General features: G+C 43.8%; 1 protein-coding gene across 2 annotated transcripts in view; it reads left to right on the top strand.

The window, feature by feature from the left end:
- The window catches only part of LOC144124787 (nephrin-like), a 359,910-nt gene that overhangs the window by 298,004 nt on the left and 36,959 nt on the right, over positions 1-24,947 (top strand). For both annotated transcript variants that reach the window (XM_077657663.1, XM_077657664.1), the window contains exons 3-4: positions 688-862; positions 19,930-20,040. In XM_077657663.1, the coding sequence (XP_077513789.1) occupies positions 688-862; positions 19,930-20,040 (286 nt within the window). The remainder of the gene's footprint in view (positions 1-687; positions 863-19,929; positions 20,041-24,947) is intronic.

Genomic DNA, 24,947 nt, shown 5'->3' with positions numbered 1-24,947 from the left:
TGCGAGCGGAGTGGCAGCTTAATAGACATCATTAAGCTGATTGACTAAAAAAGTAGCATGTGTTCACAGAGGTCAATGCGTTCGCTGGAATGTGTAATCTTGCAATTGAATACGAAGATTGACTGAATGCATAACATCGAACCTTTCGAGTCCACGACCGTTTAGTAGGCATTCTATACGCACTTTTACACCAACCACTTTTCGGTATCGTTGAAAAAACGTGCATAACTCACTTTTCCGAACATTTCACTGCATAGTGAAAAGAATTGCTCCAAACAAGCTACCAAAACACTCTAGAAAAATCACTCTCGTTTTCATGTTTTAAAAAACCTGTTCAGTGCCATGAGTCTTCATTTAGGTTGGAAGGAAGAACTTAGCATTCTTCTTCTAAACTTGTGGCAATTTTTAGCTGTAAGAAACCGAATACCGCGATAGTGAACAGTCTTTACATAGTGGGTCAAGGAAATCTGTTTATAGTAGTTTTTGATCTTTCTTTACGAGCGCCAAATGGCTCGCGAATTCCGCACCGACAGCAGAAGACATGCGTAGTTGACGACCATCTCTACTTTAAGCAGTCGGCAGAAAGCACGGAACGTTAGTTAAAGCGAGCGCATTTACGCACGTCGTTATAGTAGGCTTGCATTGTTTCGAAGAGGCTTTGCGAAGGCCGCGTCCTTACTCGCGCAGGTGAATCGCTCGGCTGGGCACGGCTGGGTGGGCAGGGCCTACTTCTCCATCATCGGCCACCCGGCCAGCCTCAAAGTGAACAGCGTGCGCTTCGAAGACGCCGGCCTCTACACGTGCACGGCTGTGTTCAGGGACGGCGCCCGCAGGAACTCCACGGTGCGCCTACACGTCGTCGGTGAGTCTTGGCCCAACCGTCACTGCATCGCCTGCGGCCGTTTGGAGATCAATCCGTATCTTCAGAAAGTGCCGAATTTTTCCGGCCTGTTTTGCAATGCGAAAAATAACGCAAATTCGATAACCCAAGTAACGCTATGCATAGGTTGCTAAATTTTTTTAATAGCAAAACTAGTGTAGGCATGGTGATGATGATTATGGATTTTTATGGCGCAAGGGCGTCTATGGCTAACGAGCGCCATGGCACAAGGTATTTTTCGATTACTTAGGGTGGGGTCAAAGACCCCTTTTCCAAGCGTTTCACCCCTTACTAGCCGAGAACCAGGGTAGGGGAAAGCTTGTACCCGTTGTATCACCGGTGGATACCCGGCGGCACTGGGAATCGAACCCCGCACCTCCCTCATGCGAGGCGGATGCTGAACCACTCAGCCACCACTGAGGTAGTAATGTAGGTACGGTATTCCGGCGTATCCGCCATCGGTAGCTCGAGTAGCTGCATGCTCTCTCAGGTTATAACTGGAAGTGAGCTTCCGTCAGACTTGTACACACAATCATATTTTGCGTTTTGACGCCGAAACATCCGCAACCATGTTCTGTCATATAGGAATGAGTTAATTTCCACAGAACGAGGCTTTATTTCTCGAAGTTTGTATGCCCCGTGCCCAGCCCATGACCATGCACAATGGTTACTAGGTTGTACTCGAGAAGCATGCTGCAACACTTAGCTAGGGCACAACTACAAAAATTAAGAGCAAAGGGTTTGTACTTAACTCAATTCGAGGAACAGGTATGAATTGTTCACTTTTTTGTTTGTTTTGACCTCTTTTTTTGGCGCTGCTTTCGAGGAACGTCCGTCATTTCACTTGGTGGTTGCAACGATATCAGAACCCATATGGGGCAGTGCGTACGAAAGCATGTCAACCTCTGGCATATTAGGTACCGCGTTTGGAAGCTGCTCAAGGGTTCTGAGAAACGGCTTAATTAATTTTCGCTGGAATACCTTCGACCATTTAACTTCCTTTAACGTGCCCTGACATCATTGAATCCAATATGTTTGAATTTCACTGTGTGTTATTGAAAAGTGTGCTAATATGAGCTTACGAGTAAGACTTCAATGGCATGCTTATTTTTGCAGTTTATTATTCTTGTCGCATGACAGTAAAACTGCGGCTCTCGCTCGGTGCAAGGATAAATAAGAATAAAAAAAGGTCAGAAAAAGAATTTTCGGGGGAAATCGTGAAGGCTGAGGAAGATTCCTTAGTCAAATGCTCACCTTCCACGCAGATGCTGAGCGTAGGATGACACCTGGCGATTTGCCTAATTGACTATGATATTCTGCATTGTTTTGACAAAACCAGCATAACCCTATACAAAAGTTGTTCTTATCTTTGTCATGCGCAGCGACAAAAGAAATAAAATAAATTCTTGCTTAAGGATACTTCGCAATATAGGATAAAAGCTGCGTTGTACAGAGCTTGAACCAGATGTAATGAACGGCACAACCTTAGTCGGACAGTAGCCATGGCAAGTGAGCTAACCGAGCTTCTACTCACTGAAACCAAATATATTGTTTTTAGCCCAAGTTCCTTCTTCCTTGTTGATAAACTATCCCGCATTCGCACAAGTAAATCTAGGGCTTCAATGCTTGAGTTGACCACTAGTGCGTTCTCAAGCAAGGTTAAAAATTCACTTTGCAGAGAACGCAGCGGTGTTGTGTTGAAGCTCCTCAAATGTCCAAATTTTTGCGAGAACTCAATGTTCATGTTTGCGAAGTGAGTTGTTTCGCTTGCAACCGCATAAATAAAAGTTAATGAGGGGTAAAAGTTTTCTTGAACTTTTTAATTAGCAGAATTTTTGTTACTAATTTCGGTGAAAAACATACTTTAACATATTACATCTGTAACGTGACAGAGTAAATTAGCAGTAAAAAAATTTAAATTCTCCCTGGAATGTTAAATCTTCGAAATAAATCCTTTAAGAAATGTGTTGGATAACGCCCAGGGTACAAATCGTGTCTGTTTTTTTTTCCTTAATTCGTTGGAAAAGCGAGGGAACAGTTTTTAAAGACATGTGCGTAGAGGCTTAATAACCGCGTTTCCTAAATACGAGAAACGTGCCACGAAAGTTGATTCCAAGTTTTTTCCCTTTTGTTCCTTCGCTGCCAGAATCAGTCGCCATTTCTCGCTGCGCTGCTAAGCGAAGTTGTTTCTTTAGCCTCCCACGCAGCCACAGAAGCAAAAACAAAATACCCGGTCAGGCAGAGAAAACAAGATAACCACCATTTTCGACTGGGCTGGCCTCGCTTGTAGACATAGTTTTTTTCCTACTGTTATATCAACTAAGCAGCGGCATTTACGGCTGACTGCTTCCAAATAGGATAGACAGTTTTCCGTTCACTTTTTACGTTTTGGGCGCAAAAAGAAAATTCTCTTTCTGAAGTGACCATACATCACCTCTCTTTGACCTCAAATGACCTGAAAGCTACGGTCTCCTAGATATATAAAACAAAATTTAATTTCGCTTAATGAATAGTGTTTCCTTAAAAAAGAAAATGAAACGCTTTCTAGAAGCGCTGTGATTTTTTGAACCATGTTAAATTATCATACACTGACGTCAGCAGAAACATCATAGCAATCGTTTAGGAGGGCTGAGGGAAACGAAAAACCTTCTTTACTAAATCCGACTGCACATACACTTGACTGTGGCTAGTCAAGTTAGCATACGCAATGCTTATTAGAAGTTTTTGCATTATCGTGTGAAACCTTTGACGAAATAATTTGTTCATCACCAAACAGAACTCAAAATAATGCCAGGAAGCGAAATTTCTTCCTTGGCTGCGAAAAAGATAAGCTTTTTCGAAATACTTATGTATTGCAGGATGAAGACTTGTTCTGATTGGACACAACTGTGCGTGCGCGCGCGCGCGCACGCTCGCATGCACCTAAGCACGCTCCCACACACACAAACGGTTACAAATGCACACACGCACACATACATACACACACACACGCAGACATGCACATCAATCAAGCGCACATGCATGAACAAGAAGAGAGAAGAGGCACCTTTAATATTGACTTGAAGTTTTAGAAACTGTAAATATACTCCGACTCCTAAGTAAATATAAAGAAGTATTTAAAACGATGGAGTGTCCTAAGCGACTATAATGAACTTAAATCTGTTCTGAGCAGTGTGAACACGTCTGCAGTAACTCTTTTTCCGCAAAACTATTTAAACGATCAAGAATAACCTGCTAACTTCTCTACCGTTGATTTGAAGACAGCGTCTGATTTCTAAAGTGGTAAACCACTTGAAAAGCGACTACCTGAAACGTCTGCAGCAGGGTATCGTTCGTGCATATATTTTATTGGCCCTAAACGAAGGCGCGCAAAATTATAAATCGGCGACATTACAGCAGCGCTACATGGGCGGCACACGATGCGCTCTCTAAGTAAAACGAGAACTGCTCCTCTTCGGAATGCTGTCTTTAACAAAGGTTTGCGTTTGCAGCGGGAGCGGAATATGAGAAAAGCAGATTTTTTTTTTCCCGAGGGCGCGTCCGCTGTATATTCGCAGACTTTGAAATTCGCGTGCCTTTTTTTAGGGCTGGTAAAGAAAGCTTTATAAAAAACTCCTTGTTGAAAACAACTCAGCTGGTTCTTTTTCAAGGTGATCTACAACTTTCGATTTGACAAGCTTTACCGAAACTAGAGTTTATGAATGTAGCTGGTCATTCTTAATCATTTAACTAATTTTGCTGAGAAATAAGTGCTGAAAACTTGGTCACATCACTCTCAACAGACCTTAGTTGGTTATACTTATCTAGGACATTGCGTCACTATAAACTCGTGGTGAAATTTTCCTGGGATACTCGCCATAGATGGGACTGAGCGTCCCATAATACCAGCGCTTATGCAATGATCTTTAGAGGTTGATATTACTCTGCATCTTTTATCTCGATCACTAAGTTCAACTGATGTGTTCTTTAAAATCACTCAATTTTTCAAGTAAGGTTACTCAGCTCTTTAGTAGAAAGTTTCACATCCATCTATTACGTCCTGAACTTCCTGGCGGTGAACTGATAAGGATGAAGTGACTGAAGCATTGATTGGTGGCGACCAACAATTGAAAGCGAGTTTTACAGGTACGGCTGGAAAGCCAGCGTGAGCTTTCTCTGCCTCGGTGCATCAGCATGAAAGAATCATCGGTTTCTTTTTAAAGATATCTGCCGCTGCGCCTGCGCACGGCTTTTGACGCCCGCACGGAAACTTAGCCAGACTTTACTGCGCCGCTTGAAGCCTCACGTTCCGCAATGAAATCATGCTTCCCTAAATGCCTTCCACAGTTTTTTTTTTTTGCGCGCTGTCAGTGGTGCTCGCTGTCAATTTCTGAGCAGAGAGAGCGAACACAACAGCGCCCGTCCTCCATTGTGGCTTTCGTAGCCTGATCACCTCTTCACTTCCCCTCTAGCGCCTCCTCTCTCTCAAAAACCCCGATCTCTTCTTTGAGAAGGCCGAAATTCTTCCTGACAGGCAAGAAAATGAAACTTTTTGCTAGGGTTTTAGCTTTTGGTGCCTGCGCTTGGGCTTTTTGACATCACTCCTGCACTTGTCGAAAGAAAACAACAATGACGCGCTCGAGTAGCGCTTCACTGAGAGCGGCAACTTACTAAGGATTCTGTAACGAGAAAGCGAATCGGGGGTGCCGAGGAGAACAAAGCAAACAAGAAGTGAAAGGGGAACCGCTGGCACGCCGCCGGCAGCGAGCATTTGTCAAAGGTCAAATGACAAAGGTTATTATGTCCCCGGGGTAACCCGAAACTGGGAAAGAGGAAAATGGGGCGAAGGGAGGAGAATGAGAGGCAGAAGAGGTTTGAAGGGGATCGGAAAAAAAGACGTAATAGAAGAAGGTGAAAGAAATAAAGGGAACCGTCGTTACAGAGCCAGACGAATCGAGCTGAAAGTGATGTTGCGGATTTGTTCTCTTATCTTGATTTGGCCTGGCTGACTTTATCGTCTTGTTTATTGATCTCTCTTTTCCCTTTAAGCATCCCGGCTTCCCGAGAGTTTTTTTTTTGTCCTGGGCTGATTGCGTCGTACGCGTGCTTATTGGTTGCTCCTTTCTTGTGATTTGGTTGTCTCTCTACGACTCAACAGAAGTCACGACCTCATTTTTTCTGGCCTAACAACACGCACCACAATGCTGGAGTGGCAGGAAGCTGACGTGCTCGCTTGATAAGATTATGAGGGCTTATCGACCACTTAGGGTCAATCATTGTACGTTCTATACACTGAGATGGAGGGCCCTTCGGGCTGGCATAATATAAATTGCTATTTGCCGCAGCTTCAAAGAAAGTTGCTTTTGGCCTTCTTCTGGAAAACTGTTTGCTAATTTAAAGCTTTTCTGCAATTCTTATCGGTGCCACTGTTTTGAGGAAAAAATACAGAGTTGATACTAAAGTATTTAGAGCTTGGTACTCAATGAAGCACTCCAATTGTCACGCTGTTCTCAATTTACTTCCCCCGCTGAGAGAGAGAGAGAGAAAAAAAACAGCAACTCCTGTCCTAAGCTTTTTAATTCTGAATAATGAATGTTGGCGTCGGTATGTGTTCACGAGGACAAATACGCCGCGATGTAGAGATTCCGTGAGCGGAAGAAACAAGGGCAATTCTGTTGGGGCAACCGAGGTTCTGGAACGAACTATCGTCGGATCAAACGGTGGTAAACATTTTATCAACGTTGTTTGGAAATGAGTGATCACTGGTAAAACTGTACTAATTAAGTTGAACTAGACATCTCGGTTCGCACACAATATGTAACTAACGCAGTGAAGGGCTACAAATAGTTTCGCTGAGAGACAAATGAGCCAGAAACGGGTCGTGTGCGATACTATTTGTCCTAAACGCCGGTAAATATTTCTTGGAGATCCTTCGTTTGTTTTAGCGCCCTCAGTGAACGGCAACGTTTAGCAAGGTTGCTTTGCGTGCGTAAAATCACTAAAAATTTTCTTTTATTAGCTTCCAAACGCTTAAGGCAAAAAGAGATACAGCGAAGTAGAGCCCAAAGCAAGCGTTATGCGGGTGAACTTCAGGATAAATATTTCATTCACAATTATACCAATTACAACAAACAGTACCATTAATAAACTCTTACAAATGAGAGCATCATTGAGGTTGTTTGACTTACCAATAAGCTTCAAATTGCGATATTAATGAGTAGCCTGGTTTCCAAGGAAAATGTTGTGGGTACAATCTTGTTAGGTTTTAATGTAGACAAATAATTTTCTACAAACATTTGTATAGCTATAAACACATATATTAAGCTCATAGAAATAATAATGCCGGTATTTTAATCTCTAGACTGAGATAGCCGAGGGAAAGTTGCATCAATATACAGCTTTGCAGGAATGCAAAGCGGCTGGACTTCTACATTCAGTGCAGGAATTTGATCGCACGAACATTGTTTCGCGGTAAAGTAGGCAACTCCGGCACCGGACAAACTGCTAGGCCTTTCCAGGTAGACGCTTTCTTTGAAATGAACTCATTCAACATTGTTCATTCACCATAACGCAGAAGCGCTAAAGCACCCATCATAAATGAAGCTTTCTGCGGTCTCTTGGCTCACCCGGCATAAAATGTTCCCATGCGGCTAGCCGCGAAGCGTTAGAAATGTAAGCGCCATCCATTATTTCATATGGTAAATCATTAAACAACATAATAAACAAATATCTTACAACAGTTATTTCCGCCCCGTTGCTGAAACAAACATTGGGTTATTACAGAAACATGTCAGGTTGCGATATTTTTATGGATAAAGGAATCAACGCTGTTCATAGCTTACAGGCAACGAAATTGTCACGATATGATAAATCGTCCCTCAAGTTTCTATTGCTTTAGCGAATAGAGCATGTTTTTCACATAAATCGGTGGAAGTCGACGGCTCAGTGGAGTTTTCGTCCCCCAGCATGCCTTCCCAGAAGCAGGGTTTCCCTCAACAGAGTATTGAGCTTGCATGTTTTCTTTCTAGGTTCGTTATGGGAGGAGTGAGGTGTGTCAGTAGACCGAAACTGCATCTAAGTAACCAGAAACATGCTTTTCAACAAAAACAATAAACCTCAGAAACTCGCGTTCTCTATTCATGGCTTTCGCATCATTCAGAACGAGCCTAGAGAAGCCATTCCGATTGTTGTGCCCCACGAAGCTGGCTAGAAGAATGAAAAAGCGGGGAGGGAAGATAGTTTGCGACGAACTGGCGAAGAGAGGGGGTGCACATGAACCGAGAGTCGGCACTTCGTGGAGGCTGGTTCGAGCGAACGGAAAGCACTCGGGGCTCAACTAGGCCGGAGTCATTAACGAGACTAACGCTCGAACTAAGCTCGCCCTAAGCCCGGAGACTTAACGCTGCCGAGCGCTCGTGTGCGGGGTTCTTCCGACCCGCGGGCCTCGCGCCTGCTTTGATGCTGCACGAACAAGCGCCGTTTAGATGGGGGAAAGGGGGGGGGGGGGGATAGTGAACACACAGGAGCACCCCACGCCTGCTGTTCGTGGAGTGGCTCGCAGAATCTCCAAGTTGGGTTGAGGGTGCATACGGGACCCTGTAAAGGAAAAATATGCAGTGATAGAACAAAAAGACCCAACAGCGAAAGTAAGAAAACACCTTATGCTTAACTTGTCGAAAATTGAAGGGTACACACGATAGCTAGAACGCAGCAAGTTCTACACGTGCTAAATAGATAGATAGATAAAGAGGAGGAGGGAAAGGCACGGATGTTAACCAGAAAGGGGTTCCGGATGGCTACCCTGCACTGGGGAAGAGGAATTAGGGGACTAAAAGGAGGAAGAGAGAAGGGAAAAAAGGCATAACACACACACACATGCACAACGCTGTCACAATTTGTCACTCAATCCAGTCGCTCTCAAGTAGGCAAAGAGTGCCTTGTATGCCTTGAGGGCAGTCGACTGCTGTGGCCACGGACCGAGGATCTTTTGCAATAGGAGAATGATGGGCATGCTTAGTACAAAACTTGGCTATTTTCTAAAACTAAAACTGCAGAAATGCGCAGATTCTGGTGACGGAGAGCGGGGCTGCATATTTGAGTGTAACATAGGCTCCAGGACAACGATGATAGCAGCAAACGCTTGTCTTAACAAAGAGGTGCACAGTGTGAATTGCAGGTTAAATCTACCGGTGCGTGAGTTCATTCCTAATTTGACTGTAACAGACTGAGAGGAAAGCTGTAAACTCTGAAGAGCAGCGAAGAGAACAACGTCACTGAAATCCAGTGTATTAACTATTAGAGAGTAATAGGCCAACGGTATTAACATGAGAACGTTTAAGAAGATATGGGCTGAATGGCTGAAAAATCTCTTCCACAAGACAGTGCATCCACAATCTGCGCCTTTTGAAGTGCGCTACATATAGTACCCATGATTAGGTCCTCTATTTAGGCTTGCTTTCTTCATTTTCTTCAAAATCAACCCGTTTCCGCAACATGTTTTATGTCTTTATCAATAATTTCTTTAACTCTATTGCATAGAGTACACAATTTGGTCCTTCACATTTGCAATGGTTATTTTCGTCAGATAAATAGAAATTAGCACCAATACTTACAGTACCCACCTGCAACGATCCCATCAACTCTTCAGCCATGATACCCAAGCTGTATTCGTGATGGCAGATTGTACTAGTATCGCGAATGACGAGTCACACTCATCCTGCCGATGTTGCGCTGCCCCCACCGCCAAAGACGAGTTATGGCCGGAAATAGGGTTAGTTGCAATTTTCGACACTAGAGGGCTGTGGTGCCCATAAAACGACATGGTGGCACATGTGCAGTGTGCAGTAAATCTATAGAAAGAAATGAACATTTTTCACTTGAATGGCGGTATCCATCCTTATGTCGATGAAGGCACAGTGACTGTCCGTGATGCACTAGGGATTTAAGATAACAATAGTCATACGAATCGGTCCGCAGGAAAAGTTAGATGAAAAGCGATTGGAAGATTGCTATCATGTGCAAGCGCAAAAAACAAGGACAAAGGAGTGGATGACACGAGATTGCTAGCTGAAAAGCAGGAAGTGACTAAAGGTCAGAAGTGAAGAATTAAAAACTGTATTTAAGCAAAGTGGCGAATTTGCAGATCATTTTTATTATATAGAGAACACCGCTAAAGGGCAAGTGAATATGTTTTAGAAATCGATGAGGTTAAAGAGATCGAATGTGTGAATGAAGATAAAGCGTGCGAAGTCTTTTCGGGCTAACATTTGAAATGGTGACGTAATCACCGATTAAAATGGCGGTGGCCTTCAATCTTCTCCCCAGCGCGCAGTGCCAAGTGGAGGACGCATCATGACGTCATCGAAGGTACCGGTACATTTAAAACGCATAAACGCTTGCTTTCCACGGGGAAAAAATAAAAATGCCACCGAGCGTGGTGCGGCTGTACCAAACGCGTCAAGGCAAGGTGTAATTAAAGGCAGCGCGAATTTGAAATCTTACCTTTAATGACGTCACTCCAAGCTTCTCTGCCCTCTTTTTCTGCTGTGAGGCGAGGCCTATTTTTTTTTGTTCAGTACGTCATCAATTTAAATGCTAGCGCACAAAGACGTCCCCCCCAAAAAATGCGAGCTTGGTGGCAACTACGACCAACCTGTTTAAAAGGGGTCGCGGCTATCTTTCATTCATTCACGCGTTTTGCACCTTTTGCGCGTGGTTTATGCCTGACCGCAGTAATTTACACCGGGAACTGCCTAAAACTGGATGATTTTGGTACCATTTTCGTGAATTAAATTAACATCCTACCGGTTTGATTCCGCCGTGTGTTCGCTCTTGTAGAAGAAAAGGATGCGGTGTAAGTGAAAAAAGCTGAATAAATTGTTAATCTGTTGAAAGAAAGCATTTTAGCACTAGGGCCGGAAATTTTTATTACTGATTACATTTATGTAACTTTGCTGCTTGACTATGTTAGAGGGTGCTACTATGTGGTGGTGCAATATATTCTCTCCAATCTTGCAATATTTCACTTCTAAGGACAAGTACAGGTTCTTCTTAAAGGGCTAATTATAAACGAAGGTAATATACTATCACAAGGGGAATTCAATGCAAGCGTAAAAGCCAGCTCTTGCGGAATACGTAACGAGAAGTCATGTCTGGCAGCGAGGATAATAACTGGGGCTGAAAGATGGCGGAACATAAGGTGGCTTATAAAGTAGCCGCGAAGAAAATGACCAAAAAAAGTGTTTTAAAACAACGTCCACTCTATAGATTAAAAAAAAATATATAACCGCTATTCACGGACACCTTTCAGGAAACCTTTTCGTTTTATTGCTACACTTTTGGAAATTTTCCTAGAATTTTTTTTGCTGCAAGTTCGGCGTAAGACACAATTTATTTTAAATTTTAAATTCGTTGAGAATTTACAAACACACCTAAAGCACTATGCTCTGTCAGAAACTTTTTTCTCGTGCTTCTAAGAAAGGTAGGTACAATTCACTACAACAGCTTCGTCCTCATGCACTGCTGCCTTACAGGCAGAACACGCTTTACAGAATTAAAGTTAGTCCCTGCTGACGGAAACGCGGTGGGTGAGGAGAAATTTCACGGCACTAAATTTGACGGCTGTCAGGCGGTCAGAAAAAAATCTTTCGCCTGGGTAGATGATTCAGAGTTTTTGCTAATATCCTTTTGATGCGCCAACTAAAACTAGCAAAAAAATATAGGAAGGCGATAGGACCACGATATTTGGTGTCAAAGTTGCCAGAACGTAAGCGAATATAAAGCGATATTGTAGCTTCTTTGACTGCATTTAGAGAATGGCCTCACCGAGATCATCTTATAAATCTCGACACCATATTCTATTGCCGCAAAAAACAACACGGAGGAATCATAAGCATGCAAATGGGTTGTTATTATTACCGCCTGCATTAATGAACATCCAAGTGCTTTCAGTTGAAATGCGCACGAGAATTACATAAGAGAAATTTCGGTTTGCGCATTCCCTCGTTATGTGCGCGCAGCATTATAATAAGCAAATAACAGCTTATCTACCAAATTAAAAATTGTGACTGCTCTCTAAACTGCGCACACATACGTGCGTAAATGCGTGCAAAGCTAGGCTCAAAAGATTAAAGTGATTTTTTAATGGAAATGCAAGGGCGTTTTCTTCTACAATATATACGTGTTTTGCTGTATTTGTGAAGTGAATACCGTTGGCTCAAACAACGACAACCCTTTTGACGGGGAGCTGAAAGAGAGGAATTTTTGCATTGAACTATTTTTTGTATGCGCTGAGATTGCAAGCGCTAATCTATTTAACTGAAGACGGCTTCTGATTAAACGAATTATTCGACATTCCGCTAAAGAAAAGGTAAAATTAAAAAGTTTGCCTTTTCTTTGGTCAACTATTGATAATAGCCCAGAACTCTGGTCTTAGTGGCCACTGCAACATTTTCAACGAAAGTAAAACTCATCACTTTAAATTCCGTTTCTGCGTTCATCAAGCAAGGTTTCCAAAATTTGCGTTATTTTGTTTTTTGAGAAAAAAAGGCTCAATCTGGAAAGTTTTTCGCCTGATTGTAAGTGCAGTTGACAACGTTCGTGTCTATATCAAAAAACAAAAAAACGCGCTTATGACGTGCTGGTTAATCTTTTTAACAATCACGTTTGCACAATACCATTTCACTGGTGTTTGTTGTTCTCAGCGCAGTCGACGGTTACTCATGCCTTGTTCCGTAAAATAGGTCACGAAGTCTGTGATAGACAAACCACTGTGGGTTGGCTGTTTGCTTCGCTGGTTTTTCTTCTTTTGTACCTCGTTAATAACATGGCTCACTGTTGTCTTTCGCCCTGTCGTGACGTTCCAAATCGGTAGCGGTCGACCGACAAAGGACTCTCCGCTCCTTGATAACAAATGCGCCGCCACGTTTTTGATGGCAGAGGAACGGAAAAAAAAAGACCACTATTCTATGGGCTCGCGTGATGTACCCGCTGCAGTGCACACTCCATAGCCGTCACACGCTCGATGGATTCAAAGTGCATTCAGCCATGGAGCTGATTTCGACTGAAGAGTGCTATATGGCAGATTGCCTAGAACGTTTTCCTGCTCTGCAGTAATTCACTACGATACTATTTGTCTACTGCCTTCGTGACCCGCATCATGAGCTGTTCGACATTCGCTGTCGCAGTAGGACAACATGCAACGGCCTCCGGACGCTTTTCAAACAAAGAAATCTGTATCAATGTGAGAAACAAGGGCGACTTTTGATGGCCTCATATACTGCCGCGACAAAACGGTCTAGCGTGAGGCAGAAAAACGGGAACGGTTCTCAGTACACGTTAACCGTCTATACTCATCAATGAAACGCTTTCAGAGTTTTCCTTTTCCCATGGATGGAAAGGAAGGGATATTGGCAGCAGTGCCACATTCCGTACCTTCTCACCCGTGCCCTTCATTGCTACTAAGCATACAGCTGCTGGCTTCTTTTTTATTACATTCGTCAAATCGCATAACGCATTCGATTGCATGAACCCTGAAACATCTGAGCTCTTACTTACGAGCGTCAACAGGTGCACAAACGTGCAAGTCTTGCTGTTTAAGTTAGTACACCGCTAAAGCGCTAACCATTCGTTTCGTTTAGCGTACGCGGTAACAGCACCGACGCGGATGATAAGTCTATTTTTCTTGGAGTGCGACTTTTCGTATTACTTAACTGTCCAGTCAGCACTGTGCGCTTGTCGCACGATGGACGCGGCAGTAGAGGTAGAGAAAGGTTGAAACAGTGTGAACTCTCACCACTAATATAAAATTTCTATGTTCACGTAACATCAGCTTACTATGAATGAAAGTAGGCGCACGCTGTAAGTCACCGTGAGTGAACGCTTTCAGCAGTTTTTTGTGCATGAACTTCTAATCTTATTTGTAAGTACTGTCGACCGTTAACAGGCTACAACGAAGCTGAAAAATTTCGAACTGAAACATTTCTGCAAGAAAAATCATTTGCAACAATTTTCCGATCTATAAAACTAACTACTGAACTGTTAACGAAATTGACTGTAATCGATACAAAATGTTTGGAGGCGATATATATTGTGTACTTGGCAGAACAGTTGTTCCGTCAGGCTTAAGTTCGTGTGCCGATGATTCCGCGCCACTTTCCCGGATTCCAGCGCCTTTTGTGCGCAGGTCATCAAGAGCCTCGGGGCGCTCGACACGTGGCGCTCGCGTGAAGAAGCTCGGCGCGCCAGCAGTCGATGCGGCGCATAATTTGAATGCGACGATTGCGTCGAAGGCAGACGTTGCGTTGCTGTCGGGGCTTCGATGGTCCATAATGGCCTTCGTACAGCGCGAGAATACGACGCGCAGAGCAGCTGGCCCGTTATTGCCGCGTTTGATGATGAGCATTTCTGAGCTGGCATTGAGATTATTTACTGCCTGGCCCCGTATATGTGCGCGCGCGTGATTGTGGCTGCGGTGTGTTCGAAGAAACGGTTTGGTGTGTCATCGGTGCGCTGTCCTTTGATGCTGAGATTGAGCGGCGTGCCTGCGCGCAAAACCTAAATGAAAAGATGTTGGGTCGGCATTGTTATAGTGCACCCGCAGTACCGCGACCAAAGGGAAAAACAATAACGGTGGGTCGCTAACGCAAGAAAGAAGCCCTGGTATTTGGAGAGGGGTGGGTTTGCGATCCTCCAGGAAAGATGAAAGAAAAGATGTCATCATACTTTTGAACGCGGGAAATATGTGCACAGAAAAGACAAGACTACACAGTCCAAAGCTCAGTCACAATATTTATTAAGAAACGGAATTCAACGCAGATTGAAAACGAGATTCTTAGACGACGCACAGTAGAAAGAGCACAATAAAGTCAACATAAAAAACTCCACGTGTGCTGGCCAAATGCATTTCTTTTTGTCGTAATTGTTGCGTAAGTTTCAAAGAAAGTAGGATTGTGATGTAAAAGGATGAAAAATATTTGGGAAGTAACCCTTTAGTAACGACCGATATAAGCGCCATTTTCACTGACGACCGATATAAGCGCCATTTTCACTGACACAGATTATAAGCACTTAAAATCACATATATAATATCGCGCATTGTGGCAGTAGGTTCGATGTAATGATGATTTATAAATGTTCTGTGGTTTTATTTTTACAGTACTTAAACGAAAAGCTATGTATGAGCAAACTCCAAATAAAACCGTATGTTTTACAGGAACGCTACTAAAATTATTTATTATGTTGTCAAATTATCCAACCTAGCAAAATTCGTCCGTCGTTGCAAGACGGCACAGCAGGCTACTTGACTGGCAGTAATTCACAGACTGCGAAATAGCATATATGATTCGTAGAAGAAATACGCTTACCACATGTACTACTCGGGCTCAGAACTTGTATCTAACATTTTTGGACAAAAAATTTGAATATTAGAAAACTTTAAGACACTGATATGGCAGTATCTAAGATAATGGCTGGTTCTTCCGACAGGTAGCAGAATATTTCTTTTGTATTGTTTCCACCGGTCGCATCGTGCAGTTAAAACTGGCCGAGAAAACCAATCGGGGACACTTTTGACAATAGCAAAAACGTTAATAGGAAAAAATGCAAGCCTGCCGCCGAATGATCTGAACATTTATTGATTGTTATAGTAAAATTTTAAAATATGTGAACACATTGCGTTCATAAACACTTTCACGTTCAGAAATGTTTTTGTCCAGGATTTCTGGGTATGCAACCATATAGCTGATTTTCAACAAGCGCATGATTGGTTTTAACAGTAGGTATGAAGGTTTCAAAGCGCAAGAGAGAGAAAGAGAGAGTAGGAAAGTGAAGGGGTTAACTAGGAGAAGGTGCCGGTTTTGCGACGCTGCATTGCAGGAAAAGAATTAGGATTATAAAGGAGAAGGGGAAATTAGAGCTGAGTGAAAAAGAAAGAAGGACTTCGTGCACAGATATTCACAGCCATTCGCGTAGGCCGGGCGGCCTTAAGAAATGGAGCAGTGCCTGGGAGGCCTTCAGAGCCAATGATCTTGGTAGCCACTGTCAGAGAATCTTTTATCTCCGCCAGGAGCGAGGGTTTAAGCGGCCCAGTGCAGGGCGTAGCGATTTTTTCTTTTGTGCACTAAATGGAGGGAGCTCACAAACAACCTGTTTTATGCTCCCACTATACCTGTAGATAGAGCAGAGAGGACTCTCAACTCTGCCGGTGCGTTTCGCTTAACAAAATCAGTTGTCAGTTCAACGCTCTTTCCTGTCCCTTCTTCGTTTCGCCGTTGAGCAGCTGCATTCGCGCGGGTTTCGCAAATTTTACGGAATGCAGCAAATTTGCTTCGCGTTGCGGTAGGCACTGTGGAAGAAGGATCTGGACGTCAAGGTCCAGAAAATGTAGCCGCGAATACAAAAATTGCTAGAATTGTATGCAACTAGCCTCGTCTCATGCTTAAGCGTTGGAAGCCTGCCCGCAGCGCCCGCTCTCGAAATTAAGATCAATATATATAAACACCATTGTTTCGTGCAGATCACCATGGTACAGTATCCTGCAATGTCACACTAAACACTGAAAGTGGTGCATCATCTACTTTCCAAAGCTTTGAAAATATTTAAATCTGTTATAGAAAACACATATTACGACATGCAGAGAACAGCCTTATAAAATGCCCCTAAAGAAACTTATATATTCGCATGCGCATGTCCCAAACCATGAACCGTTCAGGCTCTAAATTCACCCCTTTGAATCAAGCGTTTAAAAGCCAACTTCCCAAGCTTCCAGGTGGTGCAAGAAAACGGTGGAAAAAAATAGGCATTTGTGGAGTTTGAACGGCATGTTATTGTTATCGATGATTCAAGCTTCAACAATTTGTCGTTTTCAATAATAGATTGTGATATAATCTTCTCCAAAGGCTTACCAAATTAGTCCTGTAAATGAGAATGAGGAACATTTTCTGCTCAGGAACAAAGAAGAGCAGTTGAGACAGGAATTCTTAGCCTGGCGGCACTTCAGTTATGCTTTCTTAAAGCTTGCTGTTATGGCAGTCAGTAGTGGACGTATTCGTTTCTGCTGCTTGAAAGATGATCCAGAGAGACCAGATCAGATGGACCAGTCTGAAAACAAAAAACGCAAGCTTGTCTAAGCCTCATAACGCATGCTTGCCCTTCTTCGTTTTTGACGCACCACAGGTCTTTATTCCCAGTAATTTCGTTGGTGCAGGTGCCCGCACTAGAGGTCATTTTACTGGCATTAAATGAAGGCATTCGCTGAGATACAACTTCCCGATCATCAATGTCAAGCTCTTCTTTTTTTAAAAAACAGCGCTAAAAAATAAGGCAGCCATTTTGTTTTTGATATAGAAAAAAAAAAGTCTTACGGGACATCAGGAAAAGTCGTTTTTTGCACTCCTAACGAGAAACAAGCGTGGAAGCATGTGTCCATGCTAATTTGACTTTGTTTCCTTTCACGGGAATTAGATATTTTATATCCAAATGAAGAGTCACCGGCAATGAAGCCTTAGTGGTTATAGCTGAGAGGACTTTATGCATCAATCAAATCGTGTATAGTTATAAAAGTGCGTATATTGCATTGAGCACAAGCGATTTCTTTTATTTTTATTACATGCAGGTTCTTGTTTGTGATTTCATGCCGATTCCATCGCAAACTCAACCAGCGCAGCGAGGGAGCTAATTATGCCAGGCAACTGATAGAGACTTCATTTCTTTTTGATGAGCCCCACTATTTTCACTATTGACACACCGCTGAGCAAATCCATCGCATAACTGGCTCCACGTGCTATCGCGTGCGTGCATGCATGTCTCATTTGCATGTAGTTGACTCTGCATGGGGCATAATGGAACGGCGTTTGCAGCTCCTAGCGTCATGAAATAATCGGCTCACATCTGCACGTCCACACGTCGTATGTCATTTCTCCTTCTCTCCACCCAAATCGGGGTAGCAGGTCAGAGACGGGTACCTACAATCGATACCTCCACTTTTCCTGATGTTAATGGTTTCTCCCTCTGTGCTATTCGAGAGCGCACACCAACTCGTATAAAATCATATGAATGGCGTTGAATTCATTCGTTTAGCACTAGGCGTGCAAGTCATAGATGTAGTCTGTCCAAGTTATTCTCGGGCCTTTCCTGAATGCGTATTTGTAACCATGTTTAGACAAGGTCTGTGCCTGTACCATATTTAGACAAGTTCTCTGTCTGTACCAGCCAGCATTCATCGCTCGCAGTTTCCCGTAATCGTATTGAGGTACTTAACCAGCGGTATGGATCGAACACCCAGCCAGTCTACCTCTGTTTTACCGTTCCACCCACTCAGTGTGCGCAGTTCAGAAACGCTTAGAATGCCTTAAAACAATAGCCGTCATAATGGTCATCGAAAAGTTTTCATTTACCTTGGTACCAGTCTTAATATTATGGGTAGTAGAATCACCCTAACAGGGTCCATTACTTGCAAGTCATTCATTACGTAGCTTCTAATACAATAGATGTCGTCATTAACGTGACTGGTCTGAATCGAGGGTGAGACGAAGGGAGATGTTTCATTTTTGATATAAGATTTTTGAGCAATAACTGGAACAAACATAAAGGAGCCACAAAAAACAAAAAAGTATTGATCTTTACAAGGCTAAACTTCAAGCGGTGTTTTTCTCATCTTTCCTTGAAATTTTTGATTAGTGTGTCAGCGGCCAGAGAACACTGGAGATAAGAAACAAATACAGGCAGATAAGGAAAACGCACTCAGAAAAAAACAGCTGGGTCGTTTTAGTTGCTTCTTTTCATTGTCTATTTAGGCTGGTTTCTCTGATTTTCCAGACTAATCATTGGCATTTATGATGCGCAGAAAACAAACTTTCTTACATGTATCATCACCATCATCATTAGCGTAACTGCGTCTATTGCAGGACAAATATCTCTCCCATATCTCAGTCTAATTAATATCTCTCCTTTAATTATCTCTGTCCTGTACCCGCTGCGGCCGCCTTATACGAGCAAACTTTCTAACCTCATCCGCCCACCTGACGATCTGCCACACCATGCTACGCTTTCCTCTATTCGAATCAATATATATAATTGTGGCATGGCTCACATATTGTTGTGGTGTTAAGCTGCGTTGAGCCCAAAAACGGGAATCAAATGCGAAAAACAGTTTGATAATTAGCAAACAAAAGCAGTTCAGTACAACTTGTTGACATTATAAAAAACAAATCAATAAATAATGTGTGTCTGAATGTTTCTTCATTTTTTTGGTCAAGCTGGCAGAGTCTATAATTTGACATGTGTGAACTTGATGAAACCTTCAGTTAAAATAAAACATATTTCACTGCTTCAAGATCTGTAAGATGTTGCCAAAGATGCAGAATAAAGGCGTAAATATAGTCACGCTCCCTGTGCTTTTCAACACGAGACGAAGGAAGAACGCTTTCGTCACAGTTTTCTATACGAACTGACGCACTTATTTGTTCCAATTATTTTGACCTTATTTCGACATTTCGAATATGCATGCCACATTCAGCACCCAGCAAGGCGCACAGGTTGAACTGATGGCGATTCACGGCGCAGACCGAAGTAATGACGATTTCAGCAGGAACCACAGGCAAACTTCCACCTGATGACCCAGAAGTGAACAAGATCTGCGCGATTAGATTGATAGAGCTCTATTAAACCTAAATATTGCTAAACTGAGCTTCAGATTTACTCTAGCAGACTTGACTTGAGTGCTCATAAAGGACAAGTGCAATTATAAGGCGATAGCCTTTAATGGCTCATTCTCGCGGCGACCGTCCGTGCGTTACATCGTCACCTAGGTCGCATGACATAGGTCGCGGTGACCGTCCGTCTATCACATCGCCACCTAGGTCACGTGGCGCCACGCTCGCGCCAGCTGCTCTTCTTCTCTGTCGTGAAATGAATTCAGGCGCGGCAAATTTAAATCAGTGCAATGAGTCGCAAACGGCCTTCCCCTTCTCGCAGTTAACAGATATCTAAATGCCTCCAATGAAATTTGAGCTTCATGTTCCTACTGCTGACAAATGTAACAGCGGTGAATTGTTTGTGTGGTTCCTCTGCAGCCCCGCCCGAGCCACCAGTCATCAGGGACGGTGAAGGAAACGAACTTCGCGGCACCATCGGCCCATTCAACGAGGGCAGCACGCTGGCACTGGTCTGCGTCGTCTATGGTGGTAAGTGTCGAATTCAACCCACTCACCTCCATCGATTTTCGGGTGGCTCAAGTAATAAATAGCCATTAATTAATCATTTCTAGGTTCTGATCAGCGGTGTTTGCTTTGCTACCAAAACCCGATTAGCTCGCTTTGTGTTCGGCTGCTCAACCCAAAGACGCGCGTTCGATACCGGAAGCGGTGTCCGCATTGCGGTGAAAGCGAGATAGGAAAAAAAAAAAACGCCCGTGTGCTGTGTGATATCAGCGCACGTTCAAGAACTTCAGGCAGTCTAAACTAATACGCAGCCCTCCTCTACTGCATCGCTCATAGCCTATGTGTCACTGCGATACGTTAAATGTCGCAGTTTTTTGCTACCAAGAAGTAATTCTCGGACCTTTTTGTTAGTGTTTGCTTTCAACTGGATTTTTTTTTGTAGCGAAAGCTACATTGGCCACGAACTCTCATTTTCGCCGTGCTCGCATTCGGACCATGCTCGCATTCCAACTGTGGCCGCACCGCACCATGTGACCAACCCCGTGACTGGTCACGTGACCAACCGCGTGACGAACCACGTGACAACTAGCCAGACAACCAGACTAACCTGGACTTGCAATCAAGATTAACCAAGGCTAACCAAGCTATGCCTTAGCTTTCGCTACCCATACCCTGGCATAGCCGAGCTAAGCCACTGCAAATTTTTTTCGCTTCCAATGTGAGGACTAAAAAGCAGCAGAATAATATGTTTTGACATTTAGATGCCGTGTTTAAATGAGAAAGAAGTTGCCGGCTGATTAAAATCGATAAATAAGTACAGATCTCACTAAATATCTCCAATGCTGTCAGATTATTTCTTAACGGCAAAAGCACTGCTCAAGAAAATTTGCACATGAGTTGTAAGAGCGCTTTAATGCTATTGTGAAGCAATCAGAATGACAGCATAATCACATAACACCTATCCGCTTCTCAGGTTGGTCACCACCATGTGCGAGCTATTCATGGCACAGTGTAATTGTTTCAAATCATGAAAACACCGTGAAGCAAGCAATACGGCCAGATTTCAATTTTTTTAAAGCGAAAGCTTTACTGGCCACGAACTTGAGATTTCGCTGTGGCGGTGCTCCGAGGAGGCACAGAGAGAGACCTTGAGCCGTTGCCTAGCAACCGCCGCAGCTGGGCGGACGCCGCGCGCTCGCCGCGCCATCTGGCATGACGTCACACCGCTTTCCACGTCGTTGCGTTCGCCTCCGCTCGCTTCACCAGCTGTGTCGTATGCCAGATAGCATGTCGGAGGATTGAAAAGGAGAGCTCGCGTGCGCCGCAGCCGCAGATGAGGCGGCAGTATGGACGGCGACAAGTCTGCTAAGCAGAAGGAGGCCTGGAATCGACATCGGAACGCCCAGGAAACAGAGGAACAGCGCGTCGAACGACTGCCTAAACGCCGTGAACATGCCTCCGCGAGACGGGCACGTTATGTGTCGTCTTTAATGCAACAACATAGCTAGACAACTAGACTAACCTGGACTTGCAATCAAGATTAACCAAGGCTAACCATGCTATGCCTTAGCTTTCGCTACCCATATCCTGTCATAGCCGAGCTAAGCCACTGCCAATTTTTTTATTTTCACGCGCCCCGAGTGCTCCCGCAAAAATTGCATACAAAGGTACGCTCGAGGGGGACACATTTAATCCCGAAGCGTGAATTAGAAGTCCTAGTTCAACACAGCCACGTGGTCATGGATAAAACATATCCAGGTGAAACACCGAGAAGACATTAGTTCTTTACAACTCGGATTCTTTCCGTGGAGAAAAGCAAATTTTTTGCGCCGTTGAGCGGGGCCAGAGAAAGCATAGGGGAGCGCTAGAAACAGGGGCAGATGCTGGTCTTCCTTTCTTTTGCTTTCTAGCAGGCGCGGCCTTCCGTATAAAACACGCAGCAAATACAAGTCCTCATTCAAAACACCTGTTTAAATTTACTTTATTTTCCTATTCTTAGGCCTGCGCACGCCAAAAGCGTCTCGTCCCCCCCCCCCCCCTACGCATACACTCTGCCACTGTCGTGGGTTTTAATTTTAATGGAGCCCTTCACGTCCCACAATTTTCCTCGCACACATGGTGGTGACAGCTTTTTTACGGGTCCCCACCGCAGCGCGCGCTTCGCGGTTTGAGATGTCGTGATCTCTCGAGCACGTGTTCTTTCTCCTCATGCGTTCGCTTTTCCCTCCACACATAAAAGAAACAAAAAAAAATCTCCGTGTCGTTTTCCTCCACTCGGTCATTATTGAGCTGCCTGTGCACTACATACTGAGAAAGCGCCATCGCGAGGGAAAAAAAAAACGCTTGTTTTGGCAACATCGCTGTCATTACTGCTTTGTTAACACAACGCTTTGCGGAGAGAAGAGAGGGCTAAAAGCTGACCTGAGCTGGCAAGGTCGCGAGTGATGAGGTGAACACTGCAGGCTGTGGTAGAAATGGCGGCCGGATGGAAAGGGTTAATCTGCGTGCGAAAAAAGCCGAGAAAGTGACGCGGAAGAGCCCACGATACAAAGAGATGATAACGCTTGGCTTGTGCAACATCTGTCGCAAGCTTTCCTCGTTATCCCATGATCGCGACGTGCGTAGGCAGCAGCTTGGCTGGCTGTTCTTGCGGGCCTGTTAGCACGAAAGCTAGGACCCTTCATTTTTTTTCCAACTTGTTGTTATTACGCGCTTTTAGCGTGTTATGTTCCGAAAAGTCGCTAATAAAAAGTGTTCTTCCTAATCTTTGTCAGCTTTGAACTCGACGCTCAAAACAAATTACCCAAGTGGGTAGTCTTAAAATTTTATAGGCTACGTTACGAACTGTTTTCGAATTCATGTGTTGATTGTTAAGGTTTGATAAGCCTGGCTTGTCAAGGTTGTTTTTTTTAGTAACACCAGTAAAAGCCCTCTTTGGATTTATAACTTCGAAGACCTAACCCATCCAAACGTTGCTTCGGACAAGAGAAACATATGAGAAGTTGTGTTAGGCTTTAGGACTGGAAAACGTACCCCTCTACATTTCTCTTTTGGGGATTCTACCTAAACCACCACCTTCTTTTATTTTCATTTTTTTAAGATTTACGGGCAGTGAAATAGCTTGCAGGCGGTCGAAGATGGTGATGAGCCATTCGTTACATTATGGCTTACAACGCACTGTGCTCCTGTAGCACATAAAGCTGCGATGTTTGTTTACGAGACGAGAAAGTTATCGTTGTGAAACTGGCTTGCATTTAGAACTAAAAATTAATACGCGCGCGTCTCAACAATCTAGTTTTTAGTGCCCGTATCGCATAAAAGGCGTTTATTGATCGGCGTGTAGGACCTTGTTCGGGAGCTCCACGGAATAATTGGTGATGTTCCAAAAGCTTTTCTTAATTTATAAATAGGCCATAAAATTTACGCTTTCTGTTACACTATTTCAGACAAGTATAGCTTGAATCTTGTTGTTAGTAAACAAAAAATAAATAAACACTATACCTTCTTTCATTTTAGTTTCTGTTGCTCAAAATTTCACTTGCAAGGCAAAGCCTTGTTATATGAACGTGGACGGCTTACTAACAGTTTGTTAAAATTGTGACCGTAACTAAACGATAGCATTACAATTAACAGGATGGATGGAAAATAAGCCTTTGTGTGCTGAATTTTACGAACAGAGGAATGAATCTCAGTGCAATTTTCAACTTTGGACATCAGAAATGTTTAATACAAATTAATACAAATAATACGATTAATACAAATTTAATGCGCCAGCAAAAGTAAGTTTTCCGTTCATCAATGGTGGGAAAAAGAGATGATTCTGAGCAACCTACAAAAAAAGAAATACCGCAAGGTTAATATGCAGAAAAATATAAAAGCCCGGCGAAGTACGAAAACAGATAACCTAAGAAACAGAAGCACCCATTGTGCACGACCATCTCGTAGAAGGCCTTTTGCACCTCCGGCAGCCGAAGCTTCTTTCACTACGCTTTAAGCCTGATGTTATTAGGAGGTGGAGTTTGTGTGCTACTTTGACAGTTTTCATAAGATTTGAAATCATAACCGATACTTATTCACACTCATCCACACTGCAAAGTGCGCTGTAATCCTCGAAGTGCAATTATTTAAATGCGGAGAAAATCGAAAGTTACGTTGAAGTTTTCCTGTTCGTTTAATATTTACTGGCGCCCGTGTCGATCCGTCTCGTTGAGACCGCCAGAACTAAGGGCACCTTCGAGCACAGTGCGCAGTCCTCAGAAACTTTCTTTGTCCGGGGCGACAAATTTCTCGGCATTGTCTTTCGCTCATCACCTATTCCATTAGGTGTCCTCTCTTCATTCTTGCGAGGCTCATAGGGCGGGAAAAGGGCCGTAGGATCAAGGGAAGACGGGAGGGCTGTAGGTGGTGTGATAGAGGGACAATGCACCGTAGAAGGTGACTGCTTACTCTATTTGGATGCTACATTATTCAGCCCGCCCAATATATATTACGCCTCCTTTCCCAGTAGCCCCCAGACGCTTATCTTTGGCGCAGATCAATACTCACGATGAGGGCAAGCGATCCGCTCCCCGAAGGAATGGAAGAAACGTATTTCAATTACGGCGGCCGCTGAAAGGCGGCAGTCGCCACTTTCATCGCGAGGTGCTCCTCCGTTGAAATAAAGGACCGCAGCGCCTCCGAGCACAGTTTCGGCCGTCTTTTTGTTTCCTCCGCCGGCGCGCTTTTAATTACGGGCGGCCTACAGAATGGGGCCGGGGAGGTACAAGTGCGCTTCGATTGATGACGGGGCTACATTATCCCGTCGAAGATTTCTCGGCCCGCCCAAAAGAGAGAAAAGTTAGATTGTGCAATTTCTCGCACACTTAATTACTCCTTGGCACGGGCGCCTTTTTTTCCCTACACCGCCGCTTCTCGACATAATTTTTCACCAC

Source organism: Amblyomma americanum, chromosome 3 (assembly GCF_052857255.1).
Source record: "Amblyomma americanum isolate KBUSLIRL-KWMA chromosome 3, ASM5285725v1, whole genome shotgun sequence".
Lineage (NCBI taxonomy): Eukaryota > Metazoa > Arthropoda > Arachnida > Ixodida > Ixodidae > Amblyomma > Amblyomma americanum.
The sequence above is the reverse complement of the archived record's forward strand: the minus strand, read 5'-3'. Positions and strand labels throughout refer to the sequence as shown.